The sequence below is a fragment of the Nicotiana tabacum genome, chromosome 8, assembly GCF_000715075.1.
Source record: "Nicotiana tabacum cultivar K326 chromosome 8, ASM71507v2, whole genome shotgun sequence".
Lineage (NCBI taxonomy): Eukaryota > Viridiplantae > Streptophyta > Magnoliopsida > Solanales > Solanaceae > Nicotiana > Nicotiana tabacum.
In genome coordinates, this window is record NC_134087.1 from 162,146,697 (window position 1) to 162,172,510 (window position 25,814).

Consider the following 25,814-nt stretch of genomic DNA (forward strand, 5'->3'; position numbering starts at 1 on the left):
CATTAAGGTTGTAGGTTAGGGGAGAGTGTGAATATTTCTACAGCACAATAGAGTGAGACTATCCAGTTAGGAGTTAGACTAGGAATGTCATCGGTCGTCTATTGATGCAGGGCTTTACCTTCTAGTTATACTTATACCAGCCATCTATTTCGTATTTTCGTATTTCGTATTTCTGTATTTCATATCTCTTATATATTGTTGTTATTTTTATTATGCATTTTTATGGTACTAATATATCATCTCCTATTGCCTTTTTTTTAGCCGAGGGTCTCCTGGAAACAGTCTCTCTACCCTTCGGGGTAGGGGTAAGGTCTGCGTACATATTACCCTCCCCAGACCCCACTAGCGGGATTATACTGGGTCGTTGTTGTTGTTGTTGATAGACCATGGATCCATGAAATAAAGGTTGTTGCATCAACATATCAACAATTGCTAAAGTTCCCAACATCGGATGTGATTATGCAGATTAGAGGTGATCAACCTGCAATAAGAGAAATGAATGTCGTTATTTGTCTAGTAGTAAGGCGGAAGGAATCAATAAATAGAAATTATAGGAAGCGCTGTCAACTTTCATTTCAGCCCCGATGAAAGTACCGAAAGAAGACGATAGTGAGGAGAAGACACCATATATTTACCAGATATCCAGGTCTTTACAGGTACCAAGAGAAATGAATGCAACAAAATTGATCGCAAAAGAACTTGAACAAGTCACTTTGTTCATGGAGTTTGCGGAAAGAAAGGTTTACTTGGGAACGGGGTTGAGCCCCCAACTCAGGCTTAAGTTTAGTAAATTTATTAAGGCTAACATTGACTATTTTTCATGGTCTTACTTAGATATGACAGGTATCCCACTTGAAGTGGTTGCTCACAACCTAAGTTTGGACCCTAATTTTCCTCTGATAAAGCAGAAAAAACGGCCGATAGACGAGGTCAGAAACAAGTTTGTGACAAAGGAGGTATGCAGGTTGCTTAATATAGGTTCAATATATGAAGTTGAATATCTTGATTGATTAGCTAACATTAGTAGGACCAAAAAAGAATAATAAATTCAAAATGTGTATTGAGTTTAAGGATTTGAATAAGACTTGCACTAAGGACTCTTTCCCGTTGCCGAACATCGATAAAATGATCGATGCCATGGTTGGGAATGAGTTGATGAGTTTTTTTATGCATATGCCGGGTATAATCAAATTAGGATGCACCTAGAGGATCAAGAAAAAATATCACTTATTACAAATTTTGGTATGTACTGTTACAATGTGATGCCTTTTGGGCTAAAAATACTGGAGCCGCCTATTAGAGGCTCGTTAATAAGATGTTTGAACGTCAAATAAGGAAAACAATAAAAGTTTATATTGATGACATATTGGTTAAGTCTCTTAGTGCAGGGGACCATTTGACTCATCTTCAAGAAACATTTGACTCATCTTCAAGAAACATTTGACATCTTAAGGAAGTTCAACATGAAGCCAAACCCGAAGAAACGTGCCTTTGGAGTTGGATCTGAGAAATTTCTTGGCTTCCTAGTTTCACAAAGAGGAATTGAAGTAAATCCTGAAAAGATCAAAACCATAGAAGATATTCTTGATTCTTAGAGCGATTAAAGACTAAAAGGATCACGTCATCTTTGTATCATCCAAGTGTTAATGGTCAAGTAGAGTCGACGAACAAGGTAATCATTTAAAACTTCAAAAAGAAGTTAGAGGTTGCAAAAGGTAGGTGGCCGGAGGAGTTACCTGGAGTATTATGGGAGTATCGAATCATGTCAAAATCAAGCACCGGAGAAACACTTTCTCCCTTGTGTACGGTGCAGAAGCTCTAATTTCGGTGGAGATAGGCAAACGAACTATGAGGTTCTTCCGGGGAAACAAGCAGTTGTGATGTCTATTTAATGTACTGTTACTTTAGGCTCTTAACTAAAGTAGAATTTAAGTAGTGTCCATGAGGGAAGGTAATATTTTGCTTTATAATCGAAAATGGATTCAGTACAATTCAACGGAATTTAAGAAATGATATTGGAACTTGACTCTACAAAATCTTCAATTCCAAGTATAACTTTAGTCCACTCTCGGGTTCATTCAATCCTGCTTGAATGAAACAGAGTTGTGGAATCGTTCTTCTGTCAAGAAACAGGGTTGTGGAATCGTTCTTCTACGACAGGATTTGGTGTATCAACTATCTACGATGTAGTTTGAATTGATTTTTCTGAATCTAAAAATCTCTTTATCTCACTTGTAGCCATTTGTTGTCTTTGTACAGTGTGATCAATATGTTTAAATAGATGGAACTGTGATTGTGACCTATTGGCCAAGGGTTCGAGCCGCGGAAGCAGTCACTAACGCTTGTATTAGGGTAGGATGTCTATATAACACCCTTTACGGTGCGGCCCTTTCCCGGACCCTGCATAAATATGGGATATTTTGTACACCGGGCTGCCCTTTTAGATATTCATAAGCTCTAAAGTTGAAAGATTAGAGTGATTGAAGATTAAAAGGATCACTGATGTGTTGTAGAATAGCGACACTTTTGATACTAATAACTTAGGTTATAGCTCGTCTTTTAAAGCATTTTAAGTCAATTCTTATGTAGCTTTGGTGTTTTGCAGCAAACTAGACTTGAAGAACCAAGAACAAGGAAAAGATGACAAAAACCCATAGAATGGCAGAAATCTGGTAGGTTTGCGACCGCAAAAGTGATGTGCCCGCAAACCAACCGCAGAGTGAAGCAGATAAATCCAGTTTTTAGAATCAATTTTGTGGTCAATTTTGCAGTCGCATAACGTTTGTGCGGACCGCATAATGACCGCAGAAGTGCAAAGAGAGTTTCCGCGAGAACAATTCTGCGACATCAAATGAGATCGCGAAATCAATGTGCGGATCGCATAATGGATCTGTGATGGAAAACTGGGCAACTAGACATTCAATTATGCGATGAAATTGTATTTATGCAGGCCGCAAAAGTGTTTTACGGCTCGTTCTGCAGTCGCAGATGTGAACTGCAGGGGTATTATTGTCATATTTTGACCCTGACTTTTAGCCTATTATAAATAGAATAACTAGGGTTTTTATAGGGCATCTTGTCTGAAAAAGAGGCTACACTTAAAGCATTGAATACACAATTGTTTTGGAAGCTTTTGAAGAGAGAGTCTTCTCATCTTTGTAAGCTTTATGGCTTTATTTATTGCTTTGTTCTTGAAATCTAGTATGATTAGCTAGTTTTAAATACTAAGGTTGTGGACCCTAAATGGTGTTGATACCCAATTTTTTCCTATGTATTTTTATATACAAAATACTTTCAAAATAGCATATATATATATATGCATATATAAGCATACCCAAGTGTTTCAATATTTTTCCAATCTTTTGAAGAGTTTTTAAAAATCAATTTACTATCTATTTTAGCAGTACAAATTCCATAATTATTCCCAAAATCATCAATTTTGGTGAATAATTTATTTTATTCTCATATTTATACCAAAATATAGTTAAGATAAATTTTGTACATTTTTACAAATTTATTTGGTATTTAAAAGACTAAATTGCATATAATTGCAATTCTAGCCTACTTTAAGATTAATAGCATTTTATAATTGCAAAAATTGGTTCCAGTATTTTAAAATTGATATTTATATATTATTAATTGGCTCAGTACTTTTAATTTGCTTTTAAAATTATTTTTACTATTTTTTATAAAATAAAAGGAAAAACTGGCTATTTAACATTTAGCCCCATTTCATTTCAATTACAGCCCCATTTCATTTCAATTTTACTCCTTAAATTGACCCAATCCTAACCCCAACCGGACCGGCCTATTTTTTGTTTGACCTAACCCATAACCCAATCCAAATGGCCCTACCCGGTTCCCACCTACTCTCTTAGATCTAGGTTGTTGATCATACAGATCAACAGCCATAATTCACCCTTCCATAATTAAACTCAATGACCTACCCTAATCCTTCATTTCCACCTCTCAGCCGCCTCTGAACTCTCAAACTCTCTCAAAACTCTTCGGAACCCTAGCCTCCTCCTACCCCTTTCAACCGCCTTTCACCGGAAGCATGGTTGTTCGAAGCTCCGAGGCCTGACCTCGATGGTTCTCCTTCAGATCCTCTCAGATCTACAGTTCTATGGCTTCTCCGGCCATGTTCCGGCATAATCAAGCATTAGGAGCCTGATTCTAACTCATCCGACTCAAGATCGGACCTTCTTCCAAGCCTTTCTCATTTCTAGGGTTTCGCCAAAACCCTAAGATATTCGAGGTTTTTCTCTATGTATTTTCTTAGATCTATGTTGTATCTGTGTTGTACTTGATTTTTAAAGGGTTTTCCCCAAATGTTCTTTTCAAAATCGTTTGTCTTTGATTTAGGGTTTTCGAAAGGATTTCAAAACGTCTTTCTGATTCTTCCTTTTTCTTTTCTTTATGTGTGTTTGCTTATACTATGTTTCACCACGCATGTATTGTTTTTCTACCTTTCTTTCTGCTATACATGACTCTTCTGTACCTTTGTACTCTATTGTGCCTCTAGAGTAGGCTCGCATGTTAATATTTGTTATGTTTTCCTACATGTTCTTTGCTATACTTTCCAGTATTCTCTTACTGTATGTGTTTTTTGCTGAGTTCTTTAACTTTGTTTGTTTTACTGGACTCTTGTTGGGGTTCCAAGCCTGTATTACTACAGTTTCTTAAGCTTATATCACCCTTCTCCTCTCCTGAACTTGCTTACGTTCCGACTTTTCTTAAACATGTTCTTTATGCTCTTTAAGTCAACTTTTTTCACTCTGTTGTTTCAAACCTGCTATCATGTATGTTGGTTCTCATGAGTCTCTGAAAGAGACCTCTGAGTCTGTTTCAATGGCTTGCCTTCTCACCTTGTGTCTGATTCAAGTGGAAGCCCTAGGATTTGGGGTTTTCTTTGGCAAGTTTGATTTTGTGTTCGGGTTAGGGTTCTACTTTGGGACCCTGGACTCTCAGACTCATTATGAGTCTACAAACTAGACATGTATCCCTTTGCTTATGATTCTGAACCTTTCTATGTTAGACTCTTTTCTAAGTAATATGACAGTTCCTTCTTGATTCACATACTTGTGTGCTTTACATATGAGAAATTCTTCTTTCAAACGGGTTTTTGCCAACTATTGATTGATTCCGAATTCCTTTTAATAAGGTTCGATTGATTATTACTGATTTTCTTTAATTAAACTTTTCTTCACCTTTTCTGATTGGATTCATTCATACCAAAACTCAATTTCTGATTTTTACTGGCTGATGATTGATTGTCTTTCCTTATTTGCACAAACCGTGTTGCTATCAAACTCTTTCCTTAAATAGTTTCTATGTATTTGCCCTTCTTGTACTACTTTGGAAAATATTTTAATCCAATTATTTCCTTAATTGTCTTCTACCCGTTTGAAATCAGAATCCCTTAACTTAAGGGAGATTCTGTGTGATTGATTGCAAACTGTTCCCTTACCTTTTCTTACTTGTTTTTTGCACTATAAAAGGGGTACGACCCTTCTGCGCTTAGACACCTTGAACCTTCAGCTTCGAATTCAACACTTTACACGCACAACTCTCAATTACAATACTCTTTCAATACTCTACTCTCTTCTGAGATCTTTTGTACTGTTTGCTTGCAATTTGGTTTTCAAGACTTCAGCTTTCACTTATTTGTTTCCCTGAAACTGGTATGCCTTAATTCCGATTTCAGCACCATCCATATGTGTTTATTTTACAGTTGCTACACTTTTGTCTACTTTGTTGTTCATGTTCTGCATTGAGTATGTTACTCTCTCTTTGCATCTGCTGTTTGTTATGAACTCCCTATACCCCCACTCCCTTCTATGGCTTGAGTTAAGGTTCATGGCCTGATAGCATCCAAATTGCTGCTTAGGTCTGAACCTGATCCTCAATGGATCCAAACTCTCAAATGTGGCTAATAGGCTAGTCAGGGGTGTGCCAGCACTCCTGATTGTTGGGCATGACCATCAGCCTGTCATGGCTCTCCTTAATTCCCCCTCTATGCACTTACACTTACTCTTAGATTCTAAGTTCTGCCCCCCTCTTACGAGCCTTGCTTTGGGACCTTGAGTTCCCTCTGAACTTGGACATCTGAGGGATGGCGTTCCCACACTGCACTATGCTCTTAATTCTGCAATATATTTGGGTTGTAAGCATTGCCCGGAGTCCATTTGAGGCTCTTGAGGAACTTTGACACATTCCAAATAAGAGAAGGCTTTGGAAACCTGATCTTGGAAGTTGGTTCACCTCATATTGTTGGACATTGAGTCTGAATTAGGCTCCTTGGTTGTAGCTTAATTTCTGATGTAATTTTACTTTTCTTAATTCATTCTAGTCTGTAATATGTTGTAATAATTTATGGGGTTCTAGTGAAAGGGGAGGGTCACTTATGTATGCAAAGGGTAGACAGCATGCTCATAGGTATTATCATTTACAATTTCTGCACTTCCGCATTTCATTAGAAATCCTGCCTATAGTTTCTGCACTTCCGCATTAAAAATCATGCCTATAGGTTTTTTGCATTCATGCACGTCATATAGAAATCCTGCCTATAGTTTTCTGCATTCATGCACGTCATATAGAAATCCTGTCTATAGCTTCGGCACTTTTGCATTTTACATCTATCATTAGGCAAATAGTTATAGGTTAAGTAATAATAAGTTTCATTCTAGATACCATGTCTATAGGACTCTTGCACTTTCATAATCGTCTTAAAATCAACAACGCCTAGAAGTCATGCCTATAGGAGTAACCAGCTGAATCTGATTCGTTTATTTCATCTACAAGTCTAAAATAAGTAGTAATGTCGTTTAACATCCGCAGAACTTATGTATTTTCCACAATCAGTAAGCCTTCTTTAAAATCGGAGTAAGCATTGTTAGATATCATGCCTATAGGTCTCACTTAGGCAGACCATTAGGTAATTAATTAACTGCATCAGTCTTTGATAAATTACAACCAGGGAAGGCTAATTCGGACTCCTCATCTGAGAAATATGTGATGAATCAGCCTATCTTACGCTTTAATTTGATTTCAGACCACAACCAGTACTTGTAAGTCATGCTAGCCAATTTGTCTCTTTAAATGAGGAGGCCTGATTGAGCCCTTTAAACTGTTATGTGTTCTCCCCATACCTGCCTTATATGTTTTGATTGTCGCCCTAGAATTTTGTCCTTTAAAAACTCTGAAAACCAAATCTCCCTTCCCTTTAGGACTAGTAGTCCCAAATGCCTCCGGGACTGATAGGATTGGGGTGGGTACTAGCATGCAATAAGTAACGACACCATTCTGCGCTTTACTACCTTAACGGGGTGGGAGGGGTAGATATGGATATGATGATCGGTGCGCTAATACCACGTGCAACCCCTTTTCTGAGGAGCGATTGTCGGGTATTGCATTGATGTGATCCATATTGTTTGTAAACCTAGGACCCCCCTTTCTTTTAACTTGTTTTATTGTCCGAAAAATTCCTGCTTTCTTTATTCTCTTCAAACTTTCAATTTGCTAGCAATAATATGTGAAAATCCCCTTCTATTTGAGGCTTTTACTTGCTTACTTGATTATGTGAAGTCACAATTATAACATGGCCGGGAACCACACTAGTGGATCTTGAGGGGTGCCTAACACCTTCCCCTCGAGATAATTTCTAGCCCTTACCCAAACTCTGGTTCTTCAAACTCAAACCCTTCTTAGTGTCCTAATGCACTTAATCATTAGTGGCGACTCTTCAAGTTCCAAAACCCAATTCCCAAAAGGGAACGAGTTGTCCTCCTAAATGTCACAAGCCCGATTTCGCGAGAAAAAGGGGGCGCGACAAATGGATGTAATGTTAATGGGTGTTTACCATTGAATATGTAATGTTAATGGGTGTTTACCACTGAATATATATATATAATGGTTGGTTGGTATTTATTCATTTCTCATGCTTCATTTAATGTTGATAGTTGCAAACATTGACTAATGTCATTTCATTCTCTCTTTACTTGGAAAAGTGGGTTAGGGTTTGGTAGAATTGAATAGCAAAAACTCAAGGCTTTAAACCTTGTTTAATAGAATCGCTTAGGAATAAGTGGGTTCTATTTGGCATAAATTGGTTGTTCTTAATTGTAACTCTTTTATTTGGGAAAATCATAAAGAGGAAATACAACCTAACTATTGAGAAATATTGGATAGCCATTTAGAAATCGTTTGCATATCAAAGGACCTTCCATTAGAAATATATTATATTAACACCGATAGCATTACATTCCATTGATGGGGACACAACTTTGGTTTCCTTAATTAAATTAATTACATTCTCATAACAAAACAGTTTTCTTGATAAGTCAAAATTACAACACTCTCTTTTAAGCTAACGGAGTAGGATTACGATTTAAGTCAAGTTTCACACTATTCAAGTAACCTTTTCTCACCTATTCCCTGTGGGATTCGACCCCAACCTAGTTGGGTTATTATATTTAACATCGACCGCCTTACACCATTTATTTAGGTATAATTTGAGTGTATCAAATTTTGGCGTCGTTGCCGGGGAATACGGTGTTGAAATTACTAATTAGTGTGTGCTTTATTTTACGTCTTCTTCTATTCCATCACACTTTGCTTGCTTTGCTTGGTGTCACTAGGTACATGGGCGAACCAGAAGAAGAAAATATTTTTGTGGATATAGATGAGTATATTGAGGATACAAATGCTATTGCCCCACCAAGAGTTGATGCTGCCACCTTCAAGATGGAACACAATCTAATCCTAATGCTCAAGGCAGAGGAGTTTTTCCAAAATTCCACAGATGATGATCCGACACAGCATCTCAAAATTTTCTTGGGTGTGTGTGCGATGCACAAGCAGAATCACGTTTCAGATGATATCCTAAGATTGAGGGTGTTCAAGTACTCTCTAACTGGAGAGGCAAGACAATGGATCCAAAATCTACCGCCTAATTCCATTCATACTTGGTCCGAACTTGTCTGAGCTTTCCTAGCAAAGTGGTTTCCGCAGAGCAGAAGTCTAAGCTTCGGGATAAAATTTTCTTTTTCAAGCAATTACCGGGAGAGCATCTACATGAGGCATGTGATCGATTCAAGCTATATTTAGTAAGGCCGCCGAATCATGATTTTCTGGATACTATCTTGTTGGAGAAATTTTACATGGGCTTGGATCCTATGAATCAATCCATAGTAAAAAATGCAGCTGATGGATCTTTTATGGATAAAACATTTGCAAGGTTCACACAAATCCTTGACGAAATGGCAGAACATAACCAAGCTTGGCACTCAGAGGACACCACGGGTGGAATTGCATATGGTACTCCTTCCTTTACCAACATGATTAACGAGAACTAAGAAAGAGACCAAGTAATTTCCGGGCTAGCCACCAATGTCAATGTGTTGACGAAGATGTTCACTGAAAGCCAAACAAAAAAGGTGAACGTGGTGGAAAATGTGCAACCCATGTCAAATGAGGATTACGAAGAAGCAAATTATGTCAACAACTCTCAAGGAGGTTATCAAAGACAACCCTATCAAGGTTCAGGACAACAAAACCAATGGAGGTCTAACCTGCCAGGGCAAGGCAACCAACAGTGGCGAAACGACCAAGGTAGTTCAAATCAAGGGAGTTGGAGTAACAACAACAACAACAACTTTTCAAATCGGAGTTCAAACCCCTATGTTCCACCAAGGGGGCAATATTCCAACTCTCCGCATTGGAAGGAAAGTTCTTCAAGTGAGTCCAAGTTGGAAAACATGCTTGAACGAGTATTGCAAAATCAAGAAAGATCTGACACTTCAATGAAGAATATGATCAAGCTTGTGGGTTCTCACACCACATCCATACAAAAGTTAGAATTGCAAATGAGAGATCCATCAAGAGAGCAAAATCCGAAGCAGAAGGGCATGCTCCCAAGTGACACAATAGTGAACCCAAAAGGTAGTGGGAGTGGTCCGACTTCTCATTGTATGGCAATCACAACTCGAAGTGGGAAACTACTTCAAGGAGAGAATGAACAAGTGGTCGTAGTGGAAGATTCTGAACAAGAAGTTGATGCACAAGTTGAGATGCCAATTGTTGTTGAAGCTGAAAGACTCTCAAAGGAGGTGAAAATTCAAGATGTGAACCGTGAAGAGATTAAGGAAAAGGTGAAAGAGACACCAAAAACTCTAGCACCAATTCCTAGGCCTCCTCCTCCTTTCCCTTAAAGACTTGCTAGGAAGGTTGATGATAGCAAAATCGAAAAGTTCTATGACATTCTTAAGCAATTATCAGTGAACATTTCATTTGTGGAAGCATTTCAAGAGATGCCAGTTTTTGCTAAGTACTTGAAGGACTTAACCATTCCATGCACTATTGGATTGCGTGATTTTGCACGATCCTTTTGTGATATCATTGCGACAACCACCGTCCAAAAGAAAGAGGATTCGGCAGCCTTTACTATTCCATGCACGATTGGGTTGCGCGATTTTGCACGAGCCCTTTGTGATAATGGGGCTAGCATCAACTTAATGGCTCTTTCTATTCACAAGCAAGCAGGGTTAGGTATGCCTAGGCCTACAAGTGTGAGGTTGCAAATGGCCGACCGTTCAATAAAGAGACCGGTGGGAATTGTTGATGATGTTCTTGTGAAAGTGGGGAAGTTCCTCCTCCCTGCCGACTTTGTTATCCTCGACTATGTTGTTGATAAAGAAATCTCTATTATTTTGGGAAGACCATTCCTTGCTACCGGAAGAGCACTGATAGATGCGGAACAAAATGAGATCAAGTTCTGAGTTAGTGACGAAGAGGTTACCTTTCAAGCGAGTAAGGGTATGAAATTGCCACTTGCATACGAAAGTATCTCAGTCATTGATATTGTTGATGAGGTAGAGGAGGTAGTCAAGGTGAAGATGGAAGAAGAATGCCTTGGTGAGGCATTGGCGGTTATTTTGGTAAATTTTGATGGTGAAGACATGGAAGGATACATGGAACCGGTGAATGCATTGGAAGGGCTTGGATCCTACACTTATGCACCAAAGAAACTTTCTCTTGACTTATAGAATAGAGTCACTCCTCCCGCTACGCCTTCAATTATAGAGCTGCCACCACTTGAGCTCAAGCCACTTTTACGCACTTAAGGTATAAATTTCTTGGCTCTAATGACACTCTACCTGAATCGTTTCTTCTTTGTTGAATGATGTGCATGTTGAACAGTAGTTGAATACCTTGAGGGAGCATAGGCAGAGCGGACATCCGAGGGATTCCCGCTGGAATTTGTGAGCACTGGATACAATTGGAGCAGAGAGCAAACCTAGCGTGGAGCATCAAAGAAGGTTAAACCCTTCCATGCAAGAGGTGGTGCAGAAAGAAATCATTAAATGGTTGGATGACGGGGTTGTCTACCCCATTGCCGATAGTCCCTGGGTGAATCCGGTGCAATGTGTACCAAAGAAAGGAGGCATGACCGTGATTCAAAACGACAAAAATGAGCTCATCCCAACGAGGACAGTGACCGGATGGAGAGTTTGCATGGACTACCGGAAGCTCAATAGTGCTACTTGCAAGGACCATTTCCCAATTCCTTTTATTGATAAAATTCTTGATCGGCTAGCGGGAAGGTCATTTTATTGTTTCTTGGATGGTTATTCTGGCTATAACCAAATCAACATCGCCTTAGAAGATCAAGAGAAGACAACATTCACATGCCCGTATGGAACTTTTGCTTTTAGCCAGATGCCCTTTGGGCTATGCAATGCTCTGACTACTTTTCGACGATGCATGATGTCAATCTTCTCGGACATAGTAGAGGATTTCTTAGAGTTGTTCATGGATGACTTTACTGTAGTTGGTGATTCCTTTGAGCATTGCCTTGACAACCTTAGGCAAATGCTCAAAATATGTGAGGAAACAAACCTTGTGCTAAATTGGGAAAAATGCACTTCAGGGTGGACGAGGGTATTGTTCTGGGCCACAAAATTTCCAACCAAAGTATAGAGGTTGATCGGGCAAAGATCGAGGTCATTTCCAAACTTCCTCCTCCCATTTCGGTAAAAGGAGTTCGAAGCTTTTTGGGGCATGCCGATTTTTATAGACGATTTATCAAAGACTTCTCAAAAATTGAAAGCCCCATGTGCAAGCTCCTTGAAAAAGATTCAAAGTTTGATTTTGATGAGAAGTGCCTCAAAGCTTTTGAAGAATTGAAAGCGAGACTCACAATGGCACCTATTATTGTTACACCTGATTGGTCTCTTCCATTTGAACTCATGTGTGACACCAGTGACGTAGCTATTGGGGCGGTACTCAGTCAACGGCATAACATGATTCTTCATCATGTCTACTATGCAAGCAAGACACTTAATGGTGCACAAATGAATTACACTGTGACGAAGCAAGAACTGTTTGCTATTGTCTATGCTTTTGAAAAATTCTGAGCCTATTTGTTTGGGTTCCAAAGTGACAGTCTACACCGATCATGTTGCTCTCTACTACCTTATGGCAAAGAAGGATGCTAAACCAAGATTGATTAGGTGGGTTCTTTTGTTACAAGAGTTTGACTTTGAAGTCAAAGATAGGAAAGGAACAGAGAATCAAGTTGTGGATCACTTATCTAGGCTTGAAGAGGCAGGGAGATCAAAAGAAGATCTTGAAATTAATGATGCATTCCCAGATGAACACATATTGGCATTATCTGGCACTTTCACTCATTGGTATGCCGACATCGCCAACTTCTTGATTAGTGACCTTATCCCCGACGGATTGGAAGCTTATCAAAAGAAGAAGTTCCACCCTTAAACATTGAAACAACAACACAAAATTAAAAAGTAACTTGCTCGTGCTTCAGATCGATATCGCCCATACTCTGCTATCTGGTACGTACACTTCCACCCTTTCTCTTGCTTAATGAAATTGAAGAATTCCATGTGCTCTCATTGCCCTCTTCTTTTTCTCCCAACTCCATGCTATGGGTACTCAATTCTGAGAAATTTTACTAAAAATTGATGTTGGGGGGTCACTGTGGGTAAATCGATATTTGGGGATTTCAATTAGAGAGTAGGAGTAACAAAAACAGGGGTTGGAAAGTTGTAGCATTTTGCTTACATTTCATCCTAATTAGTATGTAATGACTGAGTGTAGAAATTGGGAAGCTTATGTATTTGGGACTGAGTGAGACTGACCTGACACTACCTCTTTGAATGATGATCCTTACGGTCTGCCTAACTGGTTTGCGGTCCGCAAAGTCATCACATTTTGCATGCTAGGTTGTTTTTCTATATGCCCATGTGCGGTTGAATTACGACCATAGAAACGTTTTGCAGACCGCAAAATGGTCGCAGACAGAGGCAGACAAAATGCTAAATTCTAAAGAACAAAATGCAACCGATATGCGGTCGCATAAGTTGCTAGCGGCCACTTCTGTGGACCGCAAAACTTGCTTTGTTTCTGAGGATTGTATTATGCGAAAGGTTCTGCGGCTCGCAGAGTTGTTATGCGATCGCAAAACTGGTCGCAAAAACAACTTTGTTTTTCATTTTTTTTCTTTTTCTTCTTAACATGTTGTCCATGTCATATCACATACTCACTCATATCACATATCACAAATGGATGTAATGTTAATGGGTGTTTACCACTGAATATATATATATAATGGTTGGTTGGTATTTATTCATTTCTCATGCTTCATTTAATGTTGATAGTTGCAAACATTGACTAATGATATTTCACTCTCTATTTACTTGAAAAAGTGGGTTAGGGTTTGGTAGAATTGAATAGCAAAAACTCAAGGCTTTAAACATTGTTTAATAGAATTGCTTAGGAGTAAGTGTGTTTTATTTTGCATAAATTAGTTGTTCTCAATTGTAACTCTTTTATATTTGGAAAGATCATAAAGAGGAAATACTACCTAACTATTGGGAAATATTGGATAGTCATTTAGGAACCATTTGCATATCAAAGGACCTTCCATTAGAAATATATTATATTAACACTGATAGCATTACATTCCATTGATGGGGACACAACATTGGTTTCCTTAAATAAATTAATTACATTCTCATAACAAAATAGTTGTATTACAACACTCTTTTTTAAGCTAACGGAGTAGGATTACGACCTAAGTCAAGTTTCACACTATTCAAGTAACATTTTCTCACCTATTTCCTGTAAGATTCGACCCCAACCTAGTTGGGTTATTATATTTGACATCGACCGCCTTACACCATTTATTTAGGTGTAATTTAAGCGTATCAATCGCGTAATTTCCGTATCATCCAAGTGTTAATGGTCAAGCAGAGTCAACGAACAAGGTGATCATTTAAAACTTCAAAAAGAAGTTAGAAGTTGCAAAAGGTAGGTGGCCGGAGGAGTTACCTGGATTATTATGGGCATTTCGAATCACGGCAAAATCAAGCATCGGAGAAACACGTTTCTCCCTTGTGTATGGTGCAAAAGCTCTGATTTCGATGGAGATAGGTGAACCAACTATGAGGTTCTCCCAGGCAAATGAGCGGGAAAATGAGGAAGCCATGTTGATTAAGCTGGATTTGCTTGAAGGACATCGAAATCTGGCTTATGTGAGAATGATGGCACAAAAGCAGAGGATGAAAATGTACTACTGTTGAAGATCGTTGATTATACTGAAAGTACACGCTGCACTCCTTTTTCCTTCGCCCAGTTTTTGTCCCAAATAGATTTTTGTGGTGAGGTTTTTGATGAGGTAGCAATTAAAGTGTACTCTAAATGAGAATTATTGATGGTGAAATAAATCCAGTGTTCGAATTCTCATACTTTGCATTCGAACATTTGGGGGGGGGGGGGGAGGGGGATACTCCTATCAGAGCACTAAAAGTATCAGTGCTAGCATCAAAATGCAAATGAAGAATCTAGAAACGAAGTGATACAGGGACTGTTGAAATCGAGAAATATATCTTAAACTTAAAAGTTCAGTCATTACGAAAGACATCGACGTAGGACCGAGGACTGTATATCCAGCCCTGTAGAAATAAGAAGTACGAATTAGATACATATATTGGCAGTTTCATTTACTTAGCGAATGTTCAAATTTTCTGGCGTATGTAAATTTACTTTTGAGAATAGAAGGAGTAAATGAAAGTCCTTTTGTTTATATATCTTATTTCTTGTCCAGATGACATGGTTTTTCTTTTATTTGAATGTTGCTTAAACTTCAAATGCAAGTGCTAGAATGAACAGGAGGCGTCTTCTTCAAAAAAGAGCACCGTAAATATAAAGGTCCTCTCTTATGAAACCTTTCTAATTAATGGTTAAAAACCGAAAATATGAATACCTGGTAATGAAGTTAATCAGATGAGAAAATTTTCGTACTTTATCAGCGGATAAGTATATATAAGAAAGATGTCTTTTGCTAACTAAAATCTCTGAGAGGTTAAGTAAGAAGGATATTTTATTCCGAGCCCAAAAGCGAGGCCAAAGTTACAGTTGCAAAGAGTTGTAAAAAAAACTTTCAATCTGCTTTATTAGCAAAGGCTGAGGGTTGAGCAGCTTCTTCGGCATCTTTTGGGCTTGAAGGATGCTCATCTTCAGGCTCAACTCCTTCTGATTTGCCTTTGTCTTCCTCTTCATATTTCAAAGACTCAGAGCAAGTATCTGAACTTGAAGTAGTGGGCTGGGCAGAAATATTCTCGACGACAATTTTTTCCAAAGCAAGAGCTTTGGCAATGCAGTCGTCTATATTTGAAATGCCATTTTTGGAATCCTCCAGAGTCTTCCTCCTCAAATGATAAACGACATGAGTTTTCTCAAGTAAGAAAGAGTCTTCTTGATCTCGGAGTCTGGCTTTGAGTTATTGGATTTTTAACTGCAGCCTCTCGTTATGGACCTTCAAAATATTGTAGGCCCTAGAAAGGTCGGTATTGGTTTTAGCATGTTCGCAGTTTTGTTCCATGACCTTACAAAACTTGTCCTCCATTTTTGAGATCTTCTCCTCAGCCGCAGCAGCTTCCTTGGTCTTGGAACGTAAGTTAGCCTCCAAGTTGTTGATTCTATCCATGAAAGCAAACTCACGCTTGGCCGCCGAATTAATAGCATCCTGCAACTTTGCCCACTTAATCTTTAACTCAGCGAGCTCGGCATGTAGATGAGTGGCTTTTTCACTATGCGCTATTTTTTCTTGCTCTGATTGCTCCATTCAGGCTTTGAGTTTGTCCATTTGAGCAAGTTTGGCCTCTAAAATTGGAAGCCGCTCCGCAAGTTGGTTTCGCTCGGCTTTGAAAACCCTCGGAGACCAGAAGGTTAGCCTGAAAATTTTTATTTAAAATTTTCAAAGATGTTAAAAAATAAGTGTAAATAAGAGGAAAGCAAGATGAATGGTACGTGAGCAGAAAGATGTATGCTATTATGGATTAAACACTCAGCAGAAAGAGCATCCATCATTCTCCAAAACTTGTTCGTAGCTAGAGGTTTCAAGTAGTTGGCTACCCCAACCGGTTTGGAGAGTAAGTGACACTCATCCAAAACTGTAAGTAACACTGCGTTTACCATTAGGGTCCCAGATAGAGGCCGAATAGGCATTCGCTATATTTCCTTGATCGGGTGATGGGGGGGGAACGAACACCTTGCTCTTGTTCGATGGATACCGGTGGCGAAAAAGGAGATAGTGATGGAGTAGAAATTGGGGGAGAATCAGAAGCAGAACCCTTCTGACTAGGGGCGACAATCGGATCCCGAAAACGGGAATCAGTCATTTTAGCCAATTCTTACTCTTGAAGGGTCCATCTACGCCCTCTGATTGAGCTGCTGGTGTTTTTCTTCTTCTTCTTCTCTGAAGATAAAACGATTCAGTACCGTCCTCGGTTTCATCTTTATCAAGGACCATTATGGGCAGTCTTTCTCAGATCTTCTCCGTGATGGGGGGCTTCTTTTTAGCCTTAAAGGGATATTTTCTTTTTGGTTTCTTACTTTGGGATGGGGACTGAGGGAAGACGCACCTTCACCGGAAACAAGCCATTTTTCGGTCAAGGACCTCTTGAAGCCGTTTTTGATCTACCTTTGGTCGTATGAAACCTCGACGATTGGGAAACCGAAAGACCCCTTTAGAAGGTCTGAAGTATTAATATGAAAGGTTAGCAATTTATTTAATATGGAGGTAAATGCCAAGAAAGCAAAGATTGAGTTTTTCTCACTGTAGTCTCTGGTTTTGTAATTCTTCTTTATTGAAATTTCCTTTCACATGCGGAAGTCTAGTGTGGAAGTATCCAAAAAAAATTGAAACCCATTGCGTTAGGTCCTTTACTACCGGGGGAACCAGAGAGTGGCTAAAATAAAATAAAAAGTATAGGAGAGACTGAAAACACTTTCAAAATAACACATAAGAGATACTTGAGAAAACTTATGAGCGTAATTCCAAACTTCAGGGATAGGGGATGCTGATCCCGGTAAAATATCTCTGGGAGAAACAATAACAAATCTCTCCATCCAGCCACGGTCATTGTCATCATCCACACTGATGATGATGGCATTATTACCACTTTTGCTAAGTTTGATCATGCCTCTTCATAAAATCTTGGGAGCATAAAGGTGGATCACATATGCAAGGGAGAGGTTTTCCTATGTTCAGGCATATAGGGGACGGAGGCAAGATACCATATGCCATATCGCCGGTCCCACTTGGGCCAAGCAGACTTGGTAGTTCCGGGAAAGTTCTAGGATAACTAGATCTATTTCTTTGCCAAATGTGAGAGTGAAAGGGTATGTCTAAAAAAAACATACCCTGGTTTGCTGAAAGTTACCCTCTCCACTTCAAGGGGGACTAAAACCTCGACATTCTTCCAGTCGCAATCCTCCTTCACAACGAGAATACTCGTCAGGTGAATAGAGAAAGGATATTTGCCGATGACTTTGTTTCTATCGTTGTCGGGATCAGAGGATTCATTTTGGACCTGGAGATCCTTTTTAAAATACCATTGAGAAGGGATGATTGTATTTATTGTGGGAGGTCCAAAATCAAGTTTGTTGGACTTATTTTTCTTGGATGGTCTGTCGTTGATGCAAGTCTCAGCACCGGTAGATGACAGTAGGGATGAAGTCAAATTAAGGCTGTGTTGTTTAGTGGCAGAAGAGGAGTTGCCAGGGAAAGAAATAGCAGAAATGTGGTATTCGAATTTTAAGGTTTTGCTAAGGAAAAGAGAGTTTCAAAAAAGTTTTAAGAAGGCTCGATGAAGAAGTGCGAAAAAGTGAAAGATGAAATTGGAGAAAAGGGAGGAAGTTTATAAGCAGTTCAATATAAAGCCATCATAACTAAGCGGTTCATTACTTAATACAGATAGTCCCCCTACTTTCCGGTGACTCAGCTTGATGTGATCAGGAAGTAGATAAGACCTCTCTTTTCTTGGGGAGAAAGTTCTTGGACGGTTTCTGACACTTGAAAGGACGCACGTCTCTTTGCATTTAATGGGCCGAACAAGTGTTGCCCCGTGACTGTCCGGTTCTGGCATAGGTGCTGGCAACCTCTAGGTGTCCAACGAGGAACTGAACTTCCTAATCAAACAACGAAAAGGGACCTTAGTCCTATCTGTGTAACTATATCAAGAAATATGCTATGCACATGAAATGGAGTTGATTGCTCGGTCACTCAACTAATGGAATTGTCTAAGAAAATCACTTTTCTTTATTTTTTGCAGTTCCTAATCTTTAAGACGTTGTTGTAACTTTCTCCTCCTATTTGGGCTCTTTTCTTATAGTCCTTATCTTCTTCAACTTAATCTTTGTTGATTTAATTGTTGTACAGACTCTTTCTCTACTCAGTGATACAACCAATATAACAATCCCCGTTATTTTCCCTCTTCTATTCTCTTTACATAGACTACTGTCGTGATCATGCATGGCTTTGCAATAACATGAAGTTGATCAGCAAAATGGACATACAAAGTGCACTGTATGGTCTCACTGAGGCACAAATGATCTGATTTGATCAAAAGATCAGAAGATTGGCAAGAAGAATGGCGACGCAACTTGTGAAAACGCCAGCCACAACTGAGGATTGACCACTTGGAGGGGTGGGAGTTGCAGCTATAGACTCATTGCCAGCAGGAGTGATCTTTGCAACAGGAGGTAGAGGTGGCTCAACCACATCACTATCAGTAAGTATTGGATTTGGAGCTTCAGCTGCTGGCAATAACTGAGGAGCCATGAATTGTAGGAGACCTCCAGGTTCAACAGGGCTAAGATACAGTGGTCGGTCTTTATAACCCAAACAACGGTTCCCTATAACCCAGAAGTTCCACAAATCAGTACCATAGTCCAAAATAGAATCCATACTGCCCAAATCAGTGTTATTTCCAAATATACTTCCTACTTGTCCAAAGCAGTTGTAATTTTACTTTGATTCATAAGCTTCTGATGTCTACTAGTATAGCGTTTCCTATTATAATTTAGATTAGAAAGACCAAGCAAAATCTCCAGAAAATACGAGTAGACATGGCAAATTGCAGTTGTACTTCAGAGAGGAGGGAGGAAATAAAGGAAGAGAAGCTGGGGATGGAATGCAATGGGAGTAAAAACAAGCTATAGGAATTACTTACTTCTGTATCTAGCAGCTGTGCCGGGAAATTCTGTTATAACACCATCAATACCAGCTCCAGAGATATAGTTGTTTATCTCGACAGATGAATCTGAGAAGAAGTCCCATGCTTGAGACACAAATTCATTATTAAAGAGTCTTGCGTACACTGGGAGATTCGATGACTGCAGCTTCTGCACCACATCTGTTTGCCCAATGAGAAATTGTTCCTCACTTGGAAAAACAGATTTTTTGGTTACAATTACAGAACTAGCAAAGCTCTTGATCTCAGATATAGTTGAGCTCTCAATATCACTGATATCATCAGCAACCCTATACACAAGTTCATAATGGCTTTTCCTAAATTCTTTTAGAACCGAACTGTCTGTTGATTGGATCATAACTTTCTTGGCTGACTGATTATTGTAAGCAGTGTTGCTCAAGGCTTCAAGAACAGCAGCAGTTACACCATATCCATGCTTTGCCAGGTAAACTGCATTCTGCACAAGCATTGTCAAATAAAAAATGAATTGGTATGGATTTTGTTGCTTCCTCCTGGCACTAAAGTTTGCTTCTTCGTAAAAGAAATTGAAGACTGTCAGCTATACAGCTATATGGACAACTTTTAAATTTTTTAAAAAGCATATCTTTAATACTTATTAACCGTCGTACAGTAAACAGATGTTCATAATTTCCTTCTAATAGGTAAACTGAGCAACAACAGCAAATGATAGGAATTCTAAAGCACAAAATTAGTGAGAGGGCAGATATGTTTACTGCTTAAGCAAGCAACAGGATTACTTTTTGTAATTGCCCATAATTTCCTTTTGGGAATGTGAACATTGATATTAGGAGGGGAGACTTTATGGGGAAATGGGACATTCCATGGGTTCTAGGGGGAGACTTTAACACTATTAGATTCCCGGAGGAGAGATTAGGGTGTAGTCTGATTTCGAGGGCCATGGAGGAGTTTTCTGACTTCACCAATGATCACTTTCTCATTGATCTTCCTCTGTCAGGGGAAAGGTTTACTTGTGCCAGGGTGGAGGATTCCAACTCAAGGTCTAGACTTGATAGATTTATGATATCGCCCTTTTGGGATGAGCTGGTGTCGCAAGTGCTGCAGATTCCTTTACCTAGGCTGACTTCGGATCATTTGCCTATCTTGCTAGATGGATGCAGAGGGAGGGGGGTGCGTGCTCCTTTCCGATTCGAGAATATGTGGTTGAAAGTGCCAGGATTTGGTGACAAAGTGAAAGAATGGTGGACAAGCTACGGGATACTAGGGACACCTTCATTTCGTCTTTCGAAGAAACTTAAATTGTTCAAGAGAGATATTATTAGGTGGAAAGGAGGTTTTTGGGAGGGTAGAGGTTAAAATGAGGGAGCTTATGCATGAATTGAGGGAATCAGAGAGAGGGGAAGGAGCGAGGGAGCTAGATGAATCTGAGAAAGCGAGATTGGGGGAGGTTAAGAGGGAAATAATCGAGTTAGCAATAGCTCAAAAGATTAGTTGGCGGCAAAAATCGAGGGCGCTCTGGTTAAAGGAGGGGGATTCAAATACCAAGTTTTTCCACAGGGTTGCGGTTGCAAATCGAAGGAGAAATTTCATAGAGCCCTTAGTTGTGGATGGGGTGAGGATTGAGGGAGAGGAGGAGGTAAAAGGGGCGATAGTGGGGTTTTATGAGAACTTATACAAAGAGGAAGTTAGTTGGAGGCCTACTTTGGGGGGAATAGAGTTCAATCACATAGGGCAGTGAGATAGTGAGTGGCTAGAAAGGGCTTTCGAGGAGAAGGAGGTGCACGAGGCTGTGTCGAGTTGTGTTGGTGATAAGGCCCCCGGGCCTGATGGTTTCTCCTTGGCCTTCTTCCAGCTCTGTTGGGACACCATTAAGGAGGTGTTGATGGAAGCCATTGAATACTTCCACGTGAATGGTGTTTTCGAGAGAAGTATCAATGTCTCTTTTATTACTATTGTGCCTAAGAAAGAAGGTGCATCTTGTATCAGAGACTACAAGCCTATTAGTCTTGTAGGGAGCATTTACAAGATTATTTCTAAAGTGCTCTCCAATAGACTCAAGAAGGTTCTTGACGTGTCTGTTTCGTCCTCCCAGAATGCGTTTATGAAAGGTATGCAGATCCTGGACGTTGTTTTGGTGGCAAATGAACTGGTAGACTCCAAAAGGAAAAATAGAGAATCCGGCTTACTATGCAAGTTGGACCTTGAGAAGGCTTTCGACCATGTCAATTGGGAGTTCCTGGATTTCATTATGATGCGGATGGGGTTTGGGGTAAGATGGAGGGGATGGATCAAGTTCTGCATTTCCTCAGTCAGATTCTCTGTCCTGGTTAATGGTAGCCCGTGTGGTTTCTTTGGCAGCTCCAGGGGTCTCAGGCAAGGTGACTCCCTATCCCCATGCTATTCATTCTAGTGATGGATGCTCTGAGTAAAATAATGGATCGTGCGGCGGGCGGAGGCTTCTTGAGAGGATTCTTAGCTCCGATCGGGGTGCTCAATGCCCGAAGAGTCTCTCATTTGCTTTTTATGGATGACATCCTGGTTTTCTATGATGCCGATATGGATCGGTTGACCTATCTGAAGCAGGTCCTGCAGTGGTTTCAGATAGTATCAGGACTCAAAATCAACCTCGGCATATGTGAAATTTCCCGGTGTGTGAGGTTGCTAACATGGATGCTTTGTCTCGTGTTCTCAGATGTAAGGTGGGCTCTCTTTCAACTACTTACCTGGGTCTCCCATTGGGCGTTTCGCATAAGGATACTATAGTTTGGAATCCAGTGATCAAAAGGATTGAAAAAAGATTAGCAGGTTGGCAGAAACGCTACTTGTCAAAAGGCGGTAAGGAAGTGCTTATTAAAAAGGACTTTATCGAGTATGCCCACCTATTACTTGTCCCTGTTGCAAGCTCATGTGAGCATCAGAAATAAACTTGAGCGGCTTCAAAGGAATTTTCTTTGGGATGCGACGGATGGAACTAGAAAGTTTCGTCTAGTGAATTGACAAATAGTCACTTCCCCAAAGAAGTGGGGTGGACTTAGAGTAAAAGAACTTAGGTTATTCAGCAGAGCTTTGTTGGGGAAGTGGCTGTAGAGATTCGGAGTAGAAGAGCATGCTCTATGGAGAGAGGTCATAGTAGAAAAGTACGATTCCACGGGAGGGGGTTGGAGGACCAAGACAATCATAGCATAGCACCTTTCAGGTGTGGCATGTGGAGAAGCATCATGAAGAATTGGGAAGCCTTCAATGGCAACATCACTTACAGGGTGGGAGATGGAAGGAGAATCGGCTTTTGGAATCACAGGTGGTGTGGAGAGGATACTCTGAGGGTCTCTTTCCCCCGCGTCTTCAGAGTTTCAAACCAGAAAGAATTGATGGTCCAACAGATTCACAAGGAGCATGAAGGGGGTAGTATGGGACCTCTCATTTACAAGGAACATGCAAGATTGGGAGATTGCGGAGCTCCAAGATTTGTTGGCACTGCTATATGGACAAGACAGGCCCCAGCCATCTTGTGATTCTTGGAGATGGGGGTTGCGTGGCGATGGATTGTTCACCGTAAAGTCCTTTTACCAGAGTATGTTGGTGAGAGAGGAGGCCACTTTTCCATATTCCTCGATCTGGATTCCTAAGGCGCCCACGAATGTGTGCTTTTTTGCATGGCTAGCAGCGAGGGGAGTGATCTTGACTGCTGAAAATCTGCGAAAGAGAGGAATTACACTTGTTAGTTGGTGCTACATGTGTAAAAGCTCAGGGGAAGAAGTTGATCATCTTTTGTTGCATTGCCCTGTGTCCTCGGGTTTGTTGAGGGCAATCCTGAATCTTTTTGGTGTTCAATGGGTGATGCCAAGCACTGTAAAGGAAATCTTATATAGCTGGGCCGGTTTCCGTAGAAGAAGAAAGCAAAAGGCGTGGAAGTTCGCCTCGTTAGCTCTCATGTGGATAGTTTGGGGGAGAGAGAAATAGGAGAGCTTTTGAGGGGATTGGGTCTCCTTTTTCACATCTTAAGAATAGTTTTTTATCTTCGATCGCTTTTTGCTGCACTCATATAGCCCCTACTTGTATAGAAGATTGGACGTCTTTTTTAGAGAATCATGCTTTGATGTAAATTCTCTACTTTTTGGTATACTTCTTGTATACAAGAGTTTTTTCTTCCTTTTGATTAGTACAATTTACCTTATAAAAAAAACATTGATATTAAGAGGAAAGAATTAACTTTTTACGTGAACATCATCTTAAGAGGGAAAAATAAAATCTTTGCTTTTCATTATTACCAACACTGGGTCAAGATTGTCTCCCTTCCCTCCTCTAGCTTCGCTCTGAAAGTTGCATTAACTCCCATACCGACAAGCCATCTTTTCTTCCTTTTGATTAGTACAATTTACCTTATAAAAAAAACATTGATATTAAGAGGAAAGAATTAACTTTTTACGTGAACATCATCTTAAGAGGGAAAAATAAAATCTTTGCTTTTCATTATTACCAACACTGGGTCAAGATTGTCTCCCTTCCCTCCTCTAGCTTCGCTCTGAAAGTTGCATTAACTCCCATACCGACAAGCCATCCCCAAACATAAAGAGTAATCATATGAAATAAATAGATGAATAATGGATCTTCAAGGGAAGACTTTATTCTTAAATTATCAGAAACTCTTTGCCGTTTGCGTTTTGGAATATTCCACTTCAAGGCATTCTTTTCCCATCCCTCAGTGCCGATTGAGTGTGAAACAAAAACCACAAGAGCAAAAAAGATATCTTCTATTTAGGGAAAAACCCATCATGTCAACAACTGAAGTTAAAAATTATTACATTCATATTCCAAAAGTCTCTTGGTATTTTCTTTGCCTTCATGGAATTGTAAAGCCCTTTTTCGAAATCTCATAATTTATGTGACGTCAAATAAAACTACTGCAGAACGGATATACCCATTTAGGTGTAATATGAACTTTATGTTTGCTGATACATAATGTAATTGGTATTAACAATGTCAACAGAACCAGCAGAAATAAACTCACCTCTATGCTGATCATCACACCAGATACAGTTGTGGCATTTTTTGCATATGTCAAGAAATCCACTAACGACACAAAGCTTCCGTCATTTCTGGCTTTTGGATTTCGGTACAATCTAAACTCTGACCATGGGTTTGATATTGCCGCTACAAGAAATTAAGGCATGTTAAGTACAGGATTGAAGCATTGGCAGCTAAAAATCACAATTGTTATCCGCAACCTTTGCAGATAAGGGGGAGGGGGAGATTCCGGTGATGTACCCTCCAAAATATCAAATGTCTTGGAGAAGAACAACATCAGAAAAGAATCAGCATGATGAAGTATGAGATTAGAAAGTTCTATGCTAAGCAGTTTGCAAAATATAGTATGACAAAAACAGGTACATATCTGTGCATAGAGGTTCTTAAAAGCTGAAATAGAGAATCCATCATGTGTGACATCTTCTCTCATTCAGAAAGAAGATGATAGTCGAGAAAATACATAGTAGCTGTAATGTTAATGGTAAAAACCAACTTAAAACGTGAAAGCACAATTGCTTTGTTCCCTGAGAGTTAGCCGCATGCATTGGTTTAACAATTTAACAAGCCACAGACGAAAAAGCTGAATGGTCCTCATACATTGGTTGTCTTTTCTATATATCAAAAGACTGAAAGTCTTCAACAGGGAAAAAAAAAATTATAGTTAGGAATGACACCAGAAACTCACTCTTAGGCAAATCAATATAATTTAATACTTCAGTAGTAAGGTACAGATGTATAATGTTGGCCTGAGATGGATTTAAATGGAGATACACAACCAGTGAGGATTTATATTTCCGACTCGACTTATTTGGGACTGAGACATTATTGTTGTTCTTGTAGTACGATACAACTATAGAGCAATTTGATAGTTAACATTCATGTTAGACTAGAAGTTAAACATGTAAGTGTTAAGAGGACACATGTACACCTATACTATTCACATGCGAGCAAAGAAAATGACAATTCACAAGCCGATTTCTTCTGATAAGTTCTGAATTCAGCTCATTGACTTGCATATGCATCAACAACTGTTATCTTGAAACATACTATGTTACATCCCGAAAACTTAAGGCAGTAGTGTATACGGCTAAAATCGGAGAGCCCGATTTTATATTCATTGTGACATCCCGTAGCCAGCCTTCGGGAGGCCCGGGGCACAGTTCGAGGCCCAACCCCGAGGGTTCATTATGATCGACCTCGGGGCAGAGCAAATCGGCGGCTATGATGACCGAAGCCGGAAATTCCCAAGGC

At 39.6% G+C, this 25,814-nt stretch overlaps 1 protein-coding gene across 4 annotated transcripts in view; it reads right to left on the reverse strand.

Moving 5' to 3' along the window:
* Window positions 1-256: 256 nt before the first annotated feature.
* Window positions 257-25,814, reverse strand: part of LOC107827414 (glycerophosphodiester phosphodiesterase GDPDL3) — a 38,023-nt gene continuing 12,465 nt past the window's right edge. The window contains exons 7-10 of one of the 4 annotated variants that reach the window (XM_075219835.1): window positions 24,547-24,689; window positions 19,539-20,016; window positions 18,883-19,221; window positions 18,183-18,495 (exon numbers count right to left, since the gene is read on the reverse strand). In XM_075219835.1, coding sequence (XP_075075936.1) covers window positions 18,929-19,221; window positions 19,539-20,016; window positions 24,547-24,689 — 914 coding nt within the window. In that variant the 3' untranslated portion in view covers window positions 18,183-18,495; window positions 18,883-18,928. Of the gene's footprint in view, window positions 482-13,945; window positions 18,496-18,706; window positions 19,222-19,538; window positions 20,017-24,546; window positions 24,690-25,814 lie in introns of those variants that run through there. The other 3 variants (XM_075219837.1, XM_075219836.1, XM_075219834.1) reach the window with 3 other exon arrangements.